The 14,099-nt window shown below is 36.7% G+C and overlaps 1 protein-coding gene across 3 annotated transcripts in view; it reads right to left on the minus strand.

The window, feature by feature from the left end:
• The window catches only part of TUBGCP3 (tubulin gamma complex component 3), a 109,857-nt gene that overhangs the window by 38,470 nt on the left and 57,288 nt on the right, over positions 1–14,099 (minus strand). For all 3 annotated transcript variants that reach the window (XM_023737408.1, XM_023737410.1, XM_004382947.2), the window contains 4 exons: positions 12,161–12,350; positions 9,794–9,929; positions 8,680–8,748; positions 3,952–4,087 (listed from right to left, as the gene is read on the minus strand). In XM_023737408.1, coding sequence (XP_023593176.1) covers positions 3,952–4,087; positions 8,680–8,748; positions 9,794–9,929; positions 12,161–12,350 — 531 coding nt within the window. The remainder of the gene's footprint in view (positions 1–3,951; positions 4,088–8,679; positions 8,749–9,793; positions 9,930–12,160; positions 12,351–14,099) is intronic.

Consider the following 14,099-nt stretch of genomic DNA (forward strand, 5'->3'; position numbering starts at 1 on the left):
CCACCAATGACCACCCTGACGAGGAACACAACAGAGAGTCCCTGATGGAGCAGAAGAGTGGGGTGCAGAACTCAAATTCTAGTGAAAAGACCAGACTTAATGTTCTGACTGAGACTAGAGGAACCCCAAAGAGCATGGCCCCTGGGCTCTGTCAACCCAGAACTGAAACCATTCCTGAGGCCAACTCTTCAGTCAAGGATCAGACTGGACTATGGGACATGAAATGATACTCGTGAAGAGTGTGCTTCTTAGCTCAAGCAGATACGTGAGACTAAACGGGCAGCTCCTGTCCAGAGGTGAGATGAGAAGGCAGAGAGGGTCAGGAGTTGGTTGAATGGACACGGGAAGTCGGGTGGAAAGGAGTAATGTGTTGTCACAGTATAGAGAGAGCAATTAGGGTCTCATAACAATGTATGTATAAATTTTTGTATGAGAGACTAACTTGAATTGTAAACTTTTCACTTAAAGTACAATAAAATAAAATTTTAAAAAAATGCAAAGGGCTAAAAAAAAGGAGAGAAAATGTCTACACTCATCAATGATTTCAAAAGCATGAAATAAATTAAAATGAAACTTCATTGTCATCTATCAAACTGGCTGTTTGAATACAGTATCTAATGTTAGCAAAAATATGTGACATGGACAACTGTCAGGCAATGAGTGTTGCGCTTACTTGGATGTAAATTAAGTTGATACAACTGAAACCCTATGGGGCAGTTCTATTCTGTCCTATAGGGTCACTATGAGTTGGAATCGACTCGACGGCAATTGGTTTGGTTTTTTGGGTTTTGGGTGGTACAGTTAACATGCTTGGCTGCTAACCAAAAGGTTGGCAGTTGGAGTCCATTCAGAGGTGCCTTGAAAGAAAGGCCTGGCAATCTACTTCCAAAAAATTAGTCATTAAAAACCCTACAGAGCACAGTTCTATTCTCACACTCATGGGGTCACCATGAGTCAACCTGACTCTACAGCAACTGGTAAAGCTGATATTCAAAGCAAAAAAATGTATCACAACCAGCTAATACCTAACATGTTATAGAGCTCAGATATCCCAGAGATTAAAAAGAGATGTTACAACCATTTTGGAAAACAATATAGTGCTTCCTTAGAAAACTAGAAATAGAAATACCACATGATCCAGCAATCCCACTCCTAGGAATATACCCTACAGAAGTAAGAGCCATCACACGAAAAGACATATGCACACCCACGTTCACTGCAACATTGTTCACAATAGCAAAAAGTTGGAAACTACCTAGATGCCCTAAACAAACTATGGCACATAAACACAACAGAGTACTACACAACAATAAAGAACAATGATGAACCCGAGAAACATCTCACAACATGAATGAATCTGGAGGGCATTATGCTGAGTGAAATAAGTCAATCACAAAAGGACGAATATTGTATGAGACCACTACTATAAAAATTCACAAGAAGATTTACACACAAAAAGAAACAATCTTTGATGGTTATGAGGGGGGGGGTGGAGGTGGAAAAACACTAAATAGACAATCAATAAGTGGTAACTTTGGTGAAGGCTAAGACAGTACGCAATACTTGAGAAGCCAGCACAATACGTCCAAGGCGGTCACGGAAGTTCCACAGACACATCCAAATTCCCTGAGGGACCAAATTACTAGCCTGAGGACTGGGGATCATGGTCTCGGGGAACATCTTGCTCAACTGGCATAATACAGTTTATAAAGCAAATGCTCTACAGTCTACTTTGGTGAGTAGCATCTGGGGTCTTAAAAGTTTCTAAGCAGCCATCTAAGATACTCCACTGGTCTCACCCCAGTGGGAGCAAGGCAGAATGAAGAAAACCAAAGTCACAATGGAAAGATGAGTCAAAAGGACTAACGGACCACAACTACCACAGCCTCCACCAGACTGAGTCCAGCACAACTAGATGGTGCCCGGCTACCAACACTGACCGCTCTGACAGGGATCACAACAGAGGGTCCCGGACAGAGCTGGAAAAAAATGTAGAACAAAATTCTAACTCAAGAAAAAAAAAGACCAGACTTACTGGCCTGACAGAGACCGGAGAAATCCTGAGGGTATGGCTCCCGGATATCCTTTTAGCTCAGTAATGAAGTCACTCCTGAGGTTCACCCTTCAGCAAAGATTAGACGGCCCCATAAAACAAAACAAGACAAAAGGGGCACAGCAGCCCAGGGACAAGGACGAGAAGACAGGAGGGGACAAAAAAGCTGGTAATAGGGAACCCAAGGTCAAGAAGTGTTGACATGTTGTGGGGTTGGTAATCAGTGTCACAAAACGATATGTGTACTAATTGTACTAATTGTTAACGAGAAGCTAGTTTGTTCTCTAAACCTTCACCTAAAGTACAATAAATAAATGAACAAAAAAGTAACACAGACGCCTATTCTGAAAGGATAAGAGTGATACAATGACAAAGTATCTGTATTACACCGATCTAACTCAGACACTATGAAGGATGCTGGTAAAGTGAAGTGACAGCCAAGAACTGACCCACTCAATGGCATTAAAAAGAATGCAGAGGGAAGCAACATCGAAGGCAAACTGAGTAACACATCCAGACACAGATACGGCACTGGAAGACTTACTGTAAAATCTCCTCTTGACTAATTCCTGGTCTTGCCCCCATCCCAGAGGCAATCCCTGCGTTTAAGTCAACCCACGTTCACCAGGACATAGAAGGCAACTAGGAAGGCAGTACGTACTTTTCACAACAATTACGTGTTTTTAAAAAGTCCCCTCTGACTTTCTTCTCAGCTATTTCAGTGGATTCCTATCGTTAATTTTCTTTATATACAATCAGTCCAGAGGAACCTAGACCGTGATCATAACTGTGTCATGACCCATTGAAAAAAGCTTGCTGGGAATGTAAGCAGAGGCTTGCGTGTTGTTATGATGTTGAACAGGCTTCAGCGGTACTTCTAGACTAAGAGGGACTAGGAAGAAAGGCCTGGTGACCTACTTCCAGATCCCACAGTCTGATCTACAACCAGTCGTGGGTATGCTGCAGGATGGGGCAGTGTTTCATTCTGTTACTCACGGGGTTGCTATGAGTCAGGAGCCGACCCGATGGCAGTTAATATCAACAACCTAGTAAAAACTGCTGATTGCATATTTCAACACCTGACTCAGGCAGGTTACCACTGTGTCTCGCAGCCTTCTATGCACGTCATTCTTCTGGAACTTTGGTAGCTGTTCAAGGGATTAGCCTCAAACCTAGCAGAGATCATGTACTCTCTTCTTCTAAGAAGTGTTCCTTTTCTTTTTTTAATAATTGCTTTTTACTAATCAGAGTTACAGGCATACATAGTTTAGTTCTTCTTCAGAGACATAGTTATTGAAATATTTTCTCAAAGATTTTTACCAAATCAATTTCAATATAAAGATTTCAAAATTATTTATAATTGAAGTCATTCAATATTTACCTTAATCATGACACCTGATAATTTTTATTACAGTTTTAAAATGTCAAAAAACAATATAAAATAATTTCATGTGCTGGTTTATGAACCAAAAGAAAACATTAGAGCAATTCCCAAGAAATAATTTAAACACTGGCTAGGTGAATTATAAATGAGCCAGCGATTTCTTAAACAGCTTTCTTTTCTTAAAAACTGGCAATTTTTAAAACAAAATTGACATACATATATGAGCACTATAGTGAAAAACAAATTTGATTCTGAAAAGCTTCAAGGTCTCAAAAAAAAATCTAAATTTTTTTTCTGATTTGCACTGAAATCATAAGCAATATTGCACATGAGCTTTTTAAACAAAAGCCAAAACCAAAAGGTAAATAATGAATCATTCTTTAGTTCAATTGTTTTATATACACTATGATTTTTCCTGAGTTGCTGAAAACCATACACAGTGCAATGTTTCTGGTAAATGTCTATAAAGTTAGCCCATCATCTATTTCAACTGCCTATCTAATTAATATTTTACCTGGCATATTTCTCAGGAGCTTGGCATTGCACATATGTCCTTTCCGTATGTCGGTGAGGATATACTCCATCCGTTTAGCCCTCCAGAGGAAGTTAAATACCCTCAGGTAGTGGCTCATACATTCTCGAGTAAATACCTAACAAGAACAGCAGAAGACAGATGTACAGTATCACTTGCATAAGAATCCTTCCAATACAGGTCTGTTTTCTTTTAAACAATAAAGCCAGAGAATACATAAACAACTCTAATAAATTCACATGCAAGCAACCAATACGGTACATTTTAGAAAAGTATCATTATAAAACCACCACCACGCTGATTGAATATTTATGTGCCAAGGAATATGCTGAGCAAACTCCCAGTAATGTATGGTAGGTGCTTTTATACCAATTTTACAAACGGCGAGCCAAAGGCCTAAGGTTACACAGCTAATAAACGGAGAGTCAGAAGTTTTACTTCTAGTCTAAATGTGAAGTGTAGACTCAACTGTAACCCCAAACGTGTAGCCATTTTTTTCTACCCTAAACTACCCGAGGGCTACGGGAGGTAGGACCACACTTTCTTTTAAACCACAGCTCATTATGGTAGTGAACCTCATGGAAGGTAGGCCTAAAAGTCTGTCCAGTCTGAGAAAGTTCTCCAGGTTACTCTATTTATTTACTGCTTCTGAATACTTCACATCAGTGTGAACGGAAGGCAGTTTCACAAGCAGGGGGGATGAGCCACCACCAGGCAGACTGTGCTCGGCGTCCTTCCCATGGCCGCCCCCCACGGAGGGCTGCCAGATTTAGCAAATGAAAATACAGAATGCTCAATTACAGTCTGAATTTCAGATAAACCACAACTTTTTTTCTTGTAAGTATGGCCCGTGCAAACAGGTAACAGAGTTTTCTGCAAACTGCAGCCAAAGACGTTTCTAACTGATATAAACGAGTGTGCATAACAGACTTGGGTGCATTTTTATTGTTTACTAGATGACCCAGACAGAAAATTCATCTACATTTGTTACTGGTGTTTATACTTACAATATAATGAACTAGAAACAGACTATCTGCAAGTTCTTCCTCTATATCTTCCAGACGGATTGGAGCTCTCAACAGCAGGACTAGGCTGGGCACCAAGGAGCAAATGCTCTACCCTGTCAATATCCCTGGAGCACAGCCCTGAACATTTCTATCTTTAGGTCTTTATCCACATTAATGTCTTGTTCAGGCCCTATTCCATCATTTCACCTGTCTAAAACCTATCCATCTTTCAAGGACAAGGGCCACACATCTTTCCCAGTCTCACCAATTTCCTTCTTCTTTGGACATTTATGATATCTACTGGTTGATCCTTACAATTTTAGTATTTAATTGTATACTGCTTTACCTTGTTTTCTTATTTCATGTATTTGTTATTTCTCAACAATCAGCAAGGACTATCTATTTATTCTTCAGTATGCCATTTTTGTGCCAGGTATTTGGTTGGTACTCGATACTGATTGATTATTAAATGTCTGAACAGGGTGATTTTAAGAACTGCTTTGAAGGTACTGCAAAATCAAATATGAGTGTTTTGGAGATTATCCATTTTGCTGTACTGCCCACACTATTAATGTTCTTGCAATTATAGAAATATAGGCTGACCAGTTTAAATAATTTTATGGCTAAATTAAAGCATACTTCCTTAAACAAATAATATGTTACAGGACCCCTTTAAGTACTAAGCTCTGATAGTACATTTACAGTGATCTAATTTGCAAAAATTCAATTTAATCACAACTCTTTAGAAATATTAACTCTTTAAGAGGTAACTTTCCTATTCCACTGCATTTCTATAGTAGTAAACATCAACCACATTTATTTAGTTTTACTATTTATAAGGTCTTTCAGCTCATCTCTTATTGTAAAATAGAGTTGAGAGAAATATTAAACAGGTAAGTTTCTGACACTGGTTCCTGGAAATGTATGACGGAAATGAATGGATTCTATCTGCCAGCTGTCAAAATCAGAAGATTAAAGAAAGTCTTCCCATATCCTTCTTTGGCTAACATTAGGCTATTATACCAAACATTACAACTTTGTGACTTAAAAAAAAACCATAAATCCTTCCTTAGTTGTATAAAAACCAAAAAACCAAACCCACTGCCATCGAGTCGATTCCAACTCATAGTGACCCTATAGGGTTTCCAAGGATGTAAATCTCTACGGAAGCCGCCTGCCACCAATTTCTCCCACAGAGGCGCTGGTGGTTTCCAACTGCCGACCTTTCACTTAGCAATTGATCACTTTAACCACTGTGTCACCAACATTAAATGACCTCACCATACTAAAATTTTGGATAAAATAATTCATTTTCCCAAATAGTTTAAGATTCATTAAAAACATAATGAACAAAAATTAATTTTAGAACTACTTAATGTGCTTTATTCAGCTAACATACTTTTAAGTAATGTTTTTAATTTCTCAGATTAATTTTTCAAATTAGACCAATACTAAAACTTAACTGATATTTTAAATCCAGCATTTAAGTGTGAAGCTAAAAGTTTAATGGTATGTTATATAAGATATAATTATATAATTAGATTATATAAGATATGTATCCATTATCATTAAATTCTATACAAAAATGATAACCTCAATTAATTAGAATAGAAGGGGAATAGAGTTAACAAGGAAAATTAAATTTAAGAAGGGAAAGTAGCAAACCCGTTTTCTTCCAAATCTTAATTCTAAAAGTATTTTTTAATACAACCGTCCTTTTTTTATCTTCCCTGTAGCTTTTGTATGCAACTGCATCCAATTTAATTTTTCTCTGATAATTAAAAATTATTTCAATTTCTAATATTAGTCTGAATACTTCTAATTGTACAATAATATGATTATCGGTATAGCAATTTAGCTAAAAATATACCAATGCCAGGAAATAACCTAACCCCAGAACTGGAATGGCAAATATCAGACATGGAAAGAACAATATCCTGTTATTATGCCCCTGCCAAACACTGCTTATCAGCTATAGGACTCTTTTCTTCCTCTTTCTCAATTCAATATTCCAGTTGCCACTAATCAATCCACTGGAGTTGGCATACAAGTTGACCTCTATTTGCCATTTCTATCCTAGAAGTTTGTTTTTTAAAATGAAGCCATGAAACACTTCTTTGCTTGGCTCTTTCTACCAATACAGAACCTTTAAAAACTCTAAAATTTAACAATCTAATATTGCACAAACAATTGTTTATGCAAAAGGTACGAAATGCATATCTTTGATACTCCTAATTAAGATCTGCAACATTATAAAATAACCTAATATCACATATGTAGACCATGGTCAGTTTATTTTAATTATTTCTCGAGGTATACTTAGATCTATTTGTCAAGACACTTCTATTTTATGTATTAACTTTATTATGCTATCTTTTATACTAGGAAAATATATCTAATATATACTATACTGAAAAGGCAGGTAATATAAAAATCTCTAATTTAAATAATTTTTTAAAATATCATACTGCTTTGTGCATTATAACTATTAAAACTCCTTAAGATGTAAGTCAAATGACAGAAGAAAAGGTTGAGTATGACAAAAAATTAAATTTAAGAGCAGTTGTACATTTAAATATATTAGCTATAACTGGGTAAAGTTTAAACACTGGGAATTCATATATTAAAAAAATTGCACCAATAGCTGACATTTCACAGCAGATACAACAAACACGGTGGCGCAGGGAAGAAGAGCTCCGCTGCGAACCGAAACGTCGGCAGTTTGAATCCGCCAGTCGCTCCCTGAAAATCCTGTGAGCGGTTCTAGTTTGTTCCACAGGGTCACTACAGGTGAGAATCAACCTGACAGCACCTAACGACAACAGCAAGCGTATCTGTCGGCCGCAAACCTATGAACCCACACAGAAAAACAAGGAAGGTGTGACGCTGATGACATTCTCCTAGCAGGACATATGATCTGTATTCTGAGGCAGGGGAAAAGGGCCACGAAGTCAGGCTGCAAGACTAAGCCGGAAGAGATTTTAGAGCCAAACTATAGTACTTTCTAACAAAATATTTACAGTCATTAAAAGAAATGCAATTTCCTTTTTTAATATATTTCAGATATAAAAATGGTTAAAATTAGTTCAAAGAGATATCTTTGTCAGTGAGAATGTATTAAGTGTGACTAAAGAAAAAACGAGCAGTAAGAAGGAGCACTTTAATTGCAGATACGTAAAAAGACAACTTTGCTGGGCCATCTTTCATGATTTGGTAATTGTTAAAAGAAACAGTATATTTATTTATGCATGGTAAAAGCACTGTCAACAATAGTACAGCTATTTTCTCATCAGTTTAAATGAATACTAAATACCAAGTTTATTTTAGTAGTAAAAATATGATTCCCCTAAAATACACTTTACTTTATAGTTCCTTTCAAATTATCCTAAATTAGTTGCTACAGTGTAAGAATAATGGAACAAAATCAACAATCCATTTATTAAGCACTTGCTGAATCCTATGATAGAACAAATGGTATTTTTAAGAATTCTTAAAATAATAGAGCATTTTAGCACTCATTAATCATCATTTAGAACACACACATACAAGCTCGGCTTGAGTATTCATTCAGTGGGTATACCCTAGATGTCAAGTGGTCACTTTAATGAGAAGTTCTCTCAGAAGAAAGCCAATTTTAAGACAGCAAAATGTTTACCAATCTAAATAGCTGTGAACACCATAAAAATAATCAGAATAATCTTACAGTTGCAATTGGCCCATCGACATGATAATCAAGGCTGAAGACATCCCAGCCAGTATCACCTGGAGAGACCTAACACCAAAAAAAAAAAAAAAAAAAATTACAAACAATGGCAGGGCTTTCTCCCAGTGTTAAGCTTACTGCTGAAGCATTTGTCTACACTCAAAGAAAATGCAGCAAAATAATGCCCAATATTTTAAAACTGCTTAATAGTTTTGAGTACGAGAGCACGGAATTGCATCTTTTTGTCAACTCCTGTATCCTCAGCATATAGACAATGACTGGAGCCGAGAAGGTATTCTACAAATACTTCTGAATGAATATTGTAAATACATGTTTAAAATTAATCACCATTTTTATGACCAAAAAAAACACTGCCTTATACCTGCATACATACCCATTGCTGTCGAGTCGATTCTGACTCATAGCGACCCTACAGGACAGAGTAGAACTGTTCCATACGGTTTCCAAGGAGCAGCTAGTGGATTCGAACTGCCTACCTTTTGGTTAGCAGCTGTAGCACTTAACCACTACACCACTTTTAACATTCTTCAAATCCTTAAAAGTCAGTATTTTAAGAAAACTAACAGGTTCTGCTAATGATTTTCACTGTAACTAAGTAAATACTAATGTCTACATACCCATGTCCCTAAGAAAAGTTACCTTCTACCAAACTGACTACAAACATGTTTCTTTTTTTTGATAAATATTATTGTTATACATCACCTCTTGGGCTTCTTATCAAACTTATGACTTACTAAGCATTTAGTATGTGCTACCAAGCACTGTGAAATGTATCTTCAGTACTTTATCCAATTTAAACCTAACAACCCTGTTCTCAAGCCTTTTTTTTTTTTTTTTAAAGATGTGTAAACGGAGACTTAGTGAGCCTCAAACATTAAGCGACTTGCCTAAGTTCACAGAACAAATTTCAGAGCTGGGATTCAAACTCAAGTCATCCCATCTTCCAATAGTGACTCTTAACCACTAGACTAGACGAGTTATGTCTTGAATAACATGAGCAGTATTAGTTACAACACCCCAGTCTTGGAGTCTACTGTGTCAATTTTTGTTCCTCCCAGAAAAATGTCGTCTCAAACAGAGAAAGTTACAATACCTCCAGGAGCCTAACGTCCAGTCTTTTGAGAATCTCAGGACTGTCAAACTGTGCATTGGTCGCTCGAACTGCGGTTTCAAGAATTCCGGTCAAGTTATGCTGATACAAAGTAGTAGCTGGACGGACAAGTTCTGGTCTAACAAGATTTTTACAAAAATAACAGAAAATGTTACTTGAATTATTAATGAACTTTAAAAACTTAAAAATCATAAAAAGTTCAAATTATAAAACTGAGAAGACAAATGGGACCAAAACTACAATGTGGTAACAAATGTTTCATAGCATTAATTGTAAGCAGAGTTTCACCAATTATTAAGTAAAACGTTTCTTTAAGTCTCAAAAAAAATTAATTTTGATTGAGCTTAAATTGAAACTATTTGTATGTGCCATACACGCTAACAAAGTTTTCAAACTTAAGATTGCCCTATGAGTAGCATGAATTATTATAATTTCCTTTATGAGAGCCCACGAGGGGTGAGAAGGATGAAATGTCTTCATTAAAGCAAAGAAAACAGCTAGGTACGTGGAAGTCATAATACTAAAAGGTTAAGAATGACCGCATTATCAGCAACCATAGCTCAGAGGTTACCAGTATCTGAACTTCTAAATATGCACATAACACTTCTCCACTCAAGAGTTGACCAAGTCAGGATTATATGCAATCACCCTCAAGCACACATATAAACTCTACCGGTTCACAGGCCTTTAGAAACCAGTTTGCCTATGACAGTAAAATGGGCAGAAACAAGGTGAAAAAAGACATACAACGTCAACTTTTCTCAAGTAAGTCTGAGGCAAGCTAGAGAGATATTGATGGCACTCCCCTTTTAAAAACTGGAAACTTAGAACAAACCTTTGAGAAAAAATAAGATTTTTCATTTAATAGCAAAAATGAGATGCTCTAAATATTCAAATTCCGCATGAGGCAAATACGTTAAGTCATTTAAATGATTTCATACATAATGTTATCATGGACCTCTGTATTTCACTGTAAGAAAGGACCTGGAATCGCCATATGCATCAACGTCTACACCGACACTCTCCTTCAGAGTAACTTCATGAGTCTGCACATCCCACATCCTCACGTGTACTCACATTTCAGCCCTATAACCTTTAAACAACACTTCATCCTTTACAAGTCATCACCACTCATACTTCCAATAGGTATTGATCGCATGACCAATATTGAACTTTGTAGTAAATCTTTTCTTAAAGTATAGAAATGCTACTTCGATAAGTATCATCACAGAGCATTTTAAGTTTAGCAGATAATCAACTCTTTCACGAACTAACTGATCTAACAATTTGACAGTGTCTTTCATGAACATGTAATGTAGAAAAGAGTCATTAGCTAATGCTACATATGCCCCAGAACACTCCATCATTTTTCATACTGAAGGCTGACTTCTGGTTAGAAGGTAGGACTATAACAGCAACGTGTCTGACATGGTGGTTCTCACAGTCCCCACATCAGCAGCATTGCCATCACCAGGGAACATGTTAGAAATGCAAATTCTTAACTTCTACCCAAGATCTACTGAATTAGAAACTCTGGACGTAGGGCCCAACCATCCATTTTAACAAGCCCTCTAGGGGATTCTGATGCACACTGACTTTTGAGAACCAAAGGCCTAAAAGAATTGCTTGATTAGCACAAGTATAATTTAAAGGTAACTTACTATTTTAAGTGCCCTAAGGGGAGCACAATCAATAATAAGCTCCGTTCTTATCAATACCTAAATGAAATCTCCCTGTCACACGCCGTGCCCCACAACTCTGGGTGCCCACTGGCCAATGTTGCCCAGGTACCCTGGCTGCAGCCACGAGCATAATCTGCTCGGACCCAGAGCTGTCTGCATCTCTGTGGATGAAGGGGAAGGACACACAATTAATTCTTGAATGGGAGATGCCACGAGGAATATCGGGGGAAAAAGGAAAGGGCACTAATTTTTTTTTTTACATGAAACAACGTAAACTAAAACCAGGAAACTAGAAGTTGTTTTAGAATATACATTTTCTTTCCTGATTAATTTCGAACTAAAGCTAAAGTCAATTTGATTATATCATAAACTTCTTATACATTGAATACTGTAAGTACCACAGTGTTAACAAGGGGCCCAAATATTTATTATTAATAAAACGTAGCACAAGACTTTTATGCTCTGCTGGTAGCCACGGCCAAATAAAGGGAGTTTAGCTTCTGAAAATTTTAGCTTTTCAAATTTAATTTAGAAAATATGCTCTGTAAAAATTCAACTCATTCTCCACTAATGCCATTTATTCTTAAAATAAATATTAAACAATTATAAGGCTCTTTTTTCTCATGTTGAATCCACTATGGACATGAAGACAGACACAGTCTCTTACTTTAGCAAATCCATTAAGTGTCGTATAAAATCTCCTTGGCCAAGAAGTAAGTACCGCCTCATCGCCTGCATGTGGTCCAGCAAGCTGTAGTTTTTATTGAGAACATCCAACAGATATTTGCTGGTCTCAAAATAAGCTGCATCAATTTTTCCCTGAAATGCATTTTCTAAATCTGTGAATAAATCCGCAGCTGTAAAGAACAAAAGAGAAAAGAATACTTACATACGTTGTTTGTATTTTAACAAAGGAAAACCGAAACAGCACGTACATACAAGTCAATACCAGCACCTGTAAAACGGCACCAGCGCCAAGAATAAAGACAAGCTGCACGTGGTGCACATATTCAGAAAACAGAACAGGACAGTGAAGCTGAAAACGCTTAATAACCAGCTGAATTTACAGCAGACATTTACATTTTGACCTACAAAAGAAACCAGTAGTAGCATTATTCATTATTTCTAGGATACGCAGGTCAAATATACCTTCTACAATGCAACTAACTTCAAATCTCACTAAAACACTTGGGTGAAAGTGCAAAGAACACACAGGGCACGTCAATACCGAGTCACTTGTATACACCTAAAAGACATTTTCAAAAATTAGTCTGAAGAACAAGCCAAAATAACACATGTGAGTGAGTTTTCTGAATTGTAAAACTCTGCATAAAAGTTAGGTATTATTACCATACAGCCATCTCACAGGGACACAGAGTGAACTATAGGGAAAGCATGAAAGATTTCTTAGCAGACATTCAATAAAACCTGATTGTCACCAAAAAAGATGACCACTTCTATGCAGTAACATAAAAAAATAAGTGTTTCTATAGCTTCATAACAAAAAGAAATCAATCACAGATATTATGCACACAACAGGGCATCTAATAATGTTAATTTCTATCTATACAGCACAAAACAGTTTATAAAATACTTGATTTCATTTAAAAAACACTTCAACTAGAAAATAATCCCAGTGTCGAGGAACAATCTAAGATTGAGAGAAAGTAAAATACCTGCTCAAGGTCAAGCATGAATAAGAAACACAGGCAAGGCCTAAAGATTCCAAATGGAAGCCTCTTTCTACTACCTGAGTTGATAATTTTGGAAATATCAGAAGAGTTTAGGATTGTTTTTTGCTTGTTTGTTCTTTCCAATAATAGCTCCATTAAGAAAAACCTATTTTAGTATTGCTGTTATTCCAATTACACATCAGTATGGAGGTTCGAGTCCACCCAGAGCCAACTCAGGAGCACAGTTCTACTCTGACACATGTGGGGGTCACCATGAGTCAGAATCTACTCAGTGACAACTGGTTTGGTTTCTGGTTTATGGGAGAACTAAGGTGTCCAAAGAGAAGAAATTGTGTACTGTTTTCAACAGAAGAACGAAGTCTAATTGATGCTAATACCAGGAGACTACTCAATGATTGGTGTCTATTTCATATTTTGGGATGGGAGCTATATTTCCTTTGATCTATACAGTTTTAAAAATGTAAATCTTTACCCTCAGAAATGTTTTTATTGTACCCTTATTTGAAACATTAAGGATTTTCACTCAAAAACTAAGGTCTACAATATTGACAAATTTTAGCCAAAAGTAGCCTATTAGAATAAATAAAATTCAGAGGTCATTGCCAACGATTTGTTTCTTAATGTTTTAGGGATATCTTATGTCCCAGTTCTTTAAAATGGATGAGTTTTTATTCACACTTTTAAATCATGAAAACTTTTTCACAGATAAGAAATATGAAATTAACTTTTCCCGTTGATTTTGATGTAGTCGTTTTTGGGGGTATAAATATTTTATCTTCCCAGCTATACTATAAGCTTAATAGTAAAAACCTTGTCCTCAACAGACGTTGGCAGCAGAGGAGATGATGATGGGGATAGCAATAGTTGCTGTCACAGAAAAAAAGCGGTGGTGGTGGTGGCGGTAGAAGTGGT

The sequence above is a fragment of the Trichechus manatus genome, unplaced genomic scaffold (genome assembly GCF_000243295.1).
Source record: "Trichechus manatus latirostris isolate Lorelei unplaced genomic scaffold, TriManLat1.0 scaffold00102, whole genome shotgun sequence".
Lineage (NCBI taxonomy): Eukaryota > Metazoa > Chordata > Mammalia > Sirenia > Trichechidae > Trichechus > Trichechus manatus.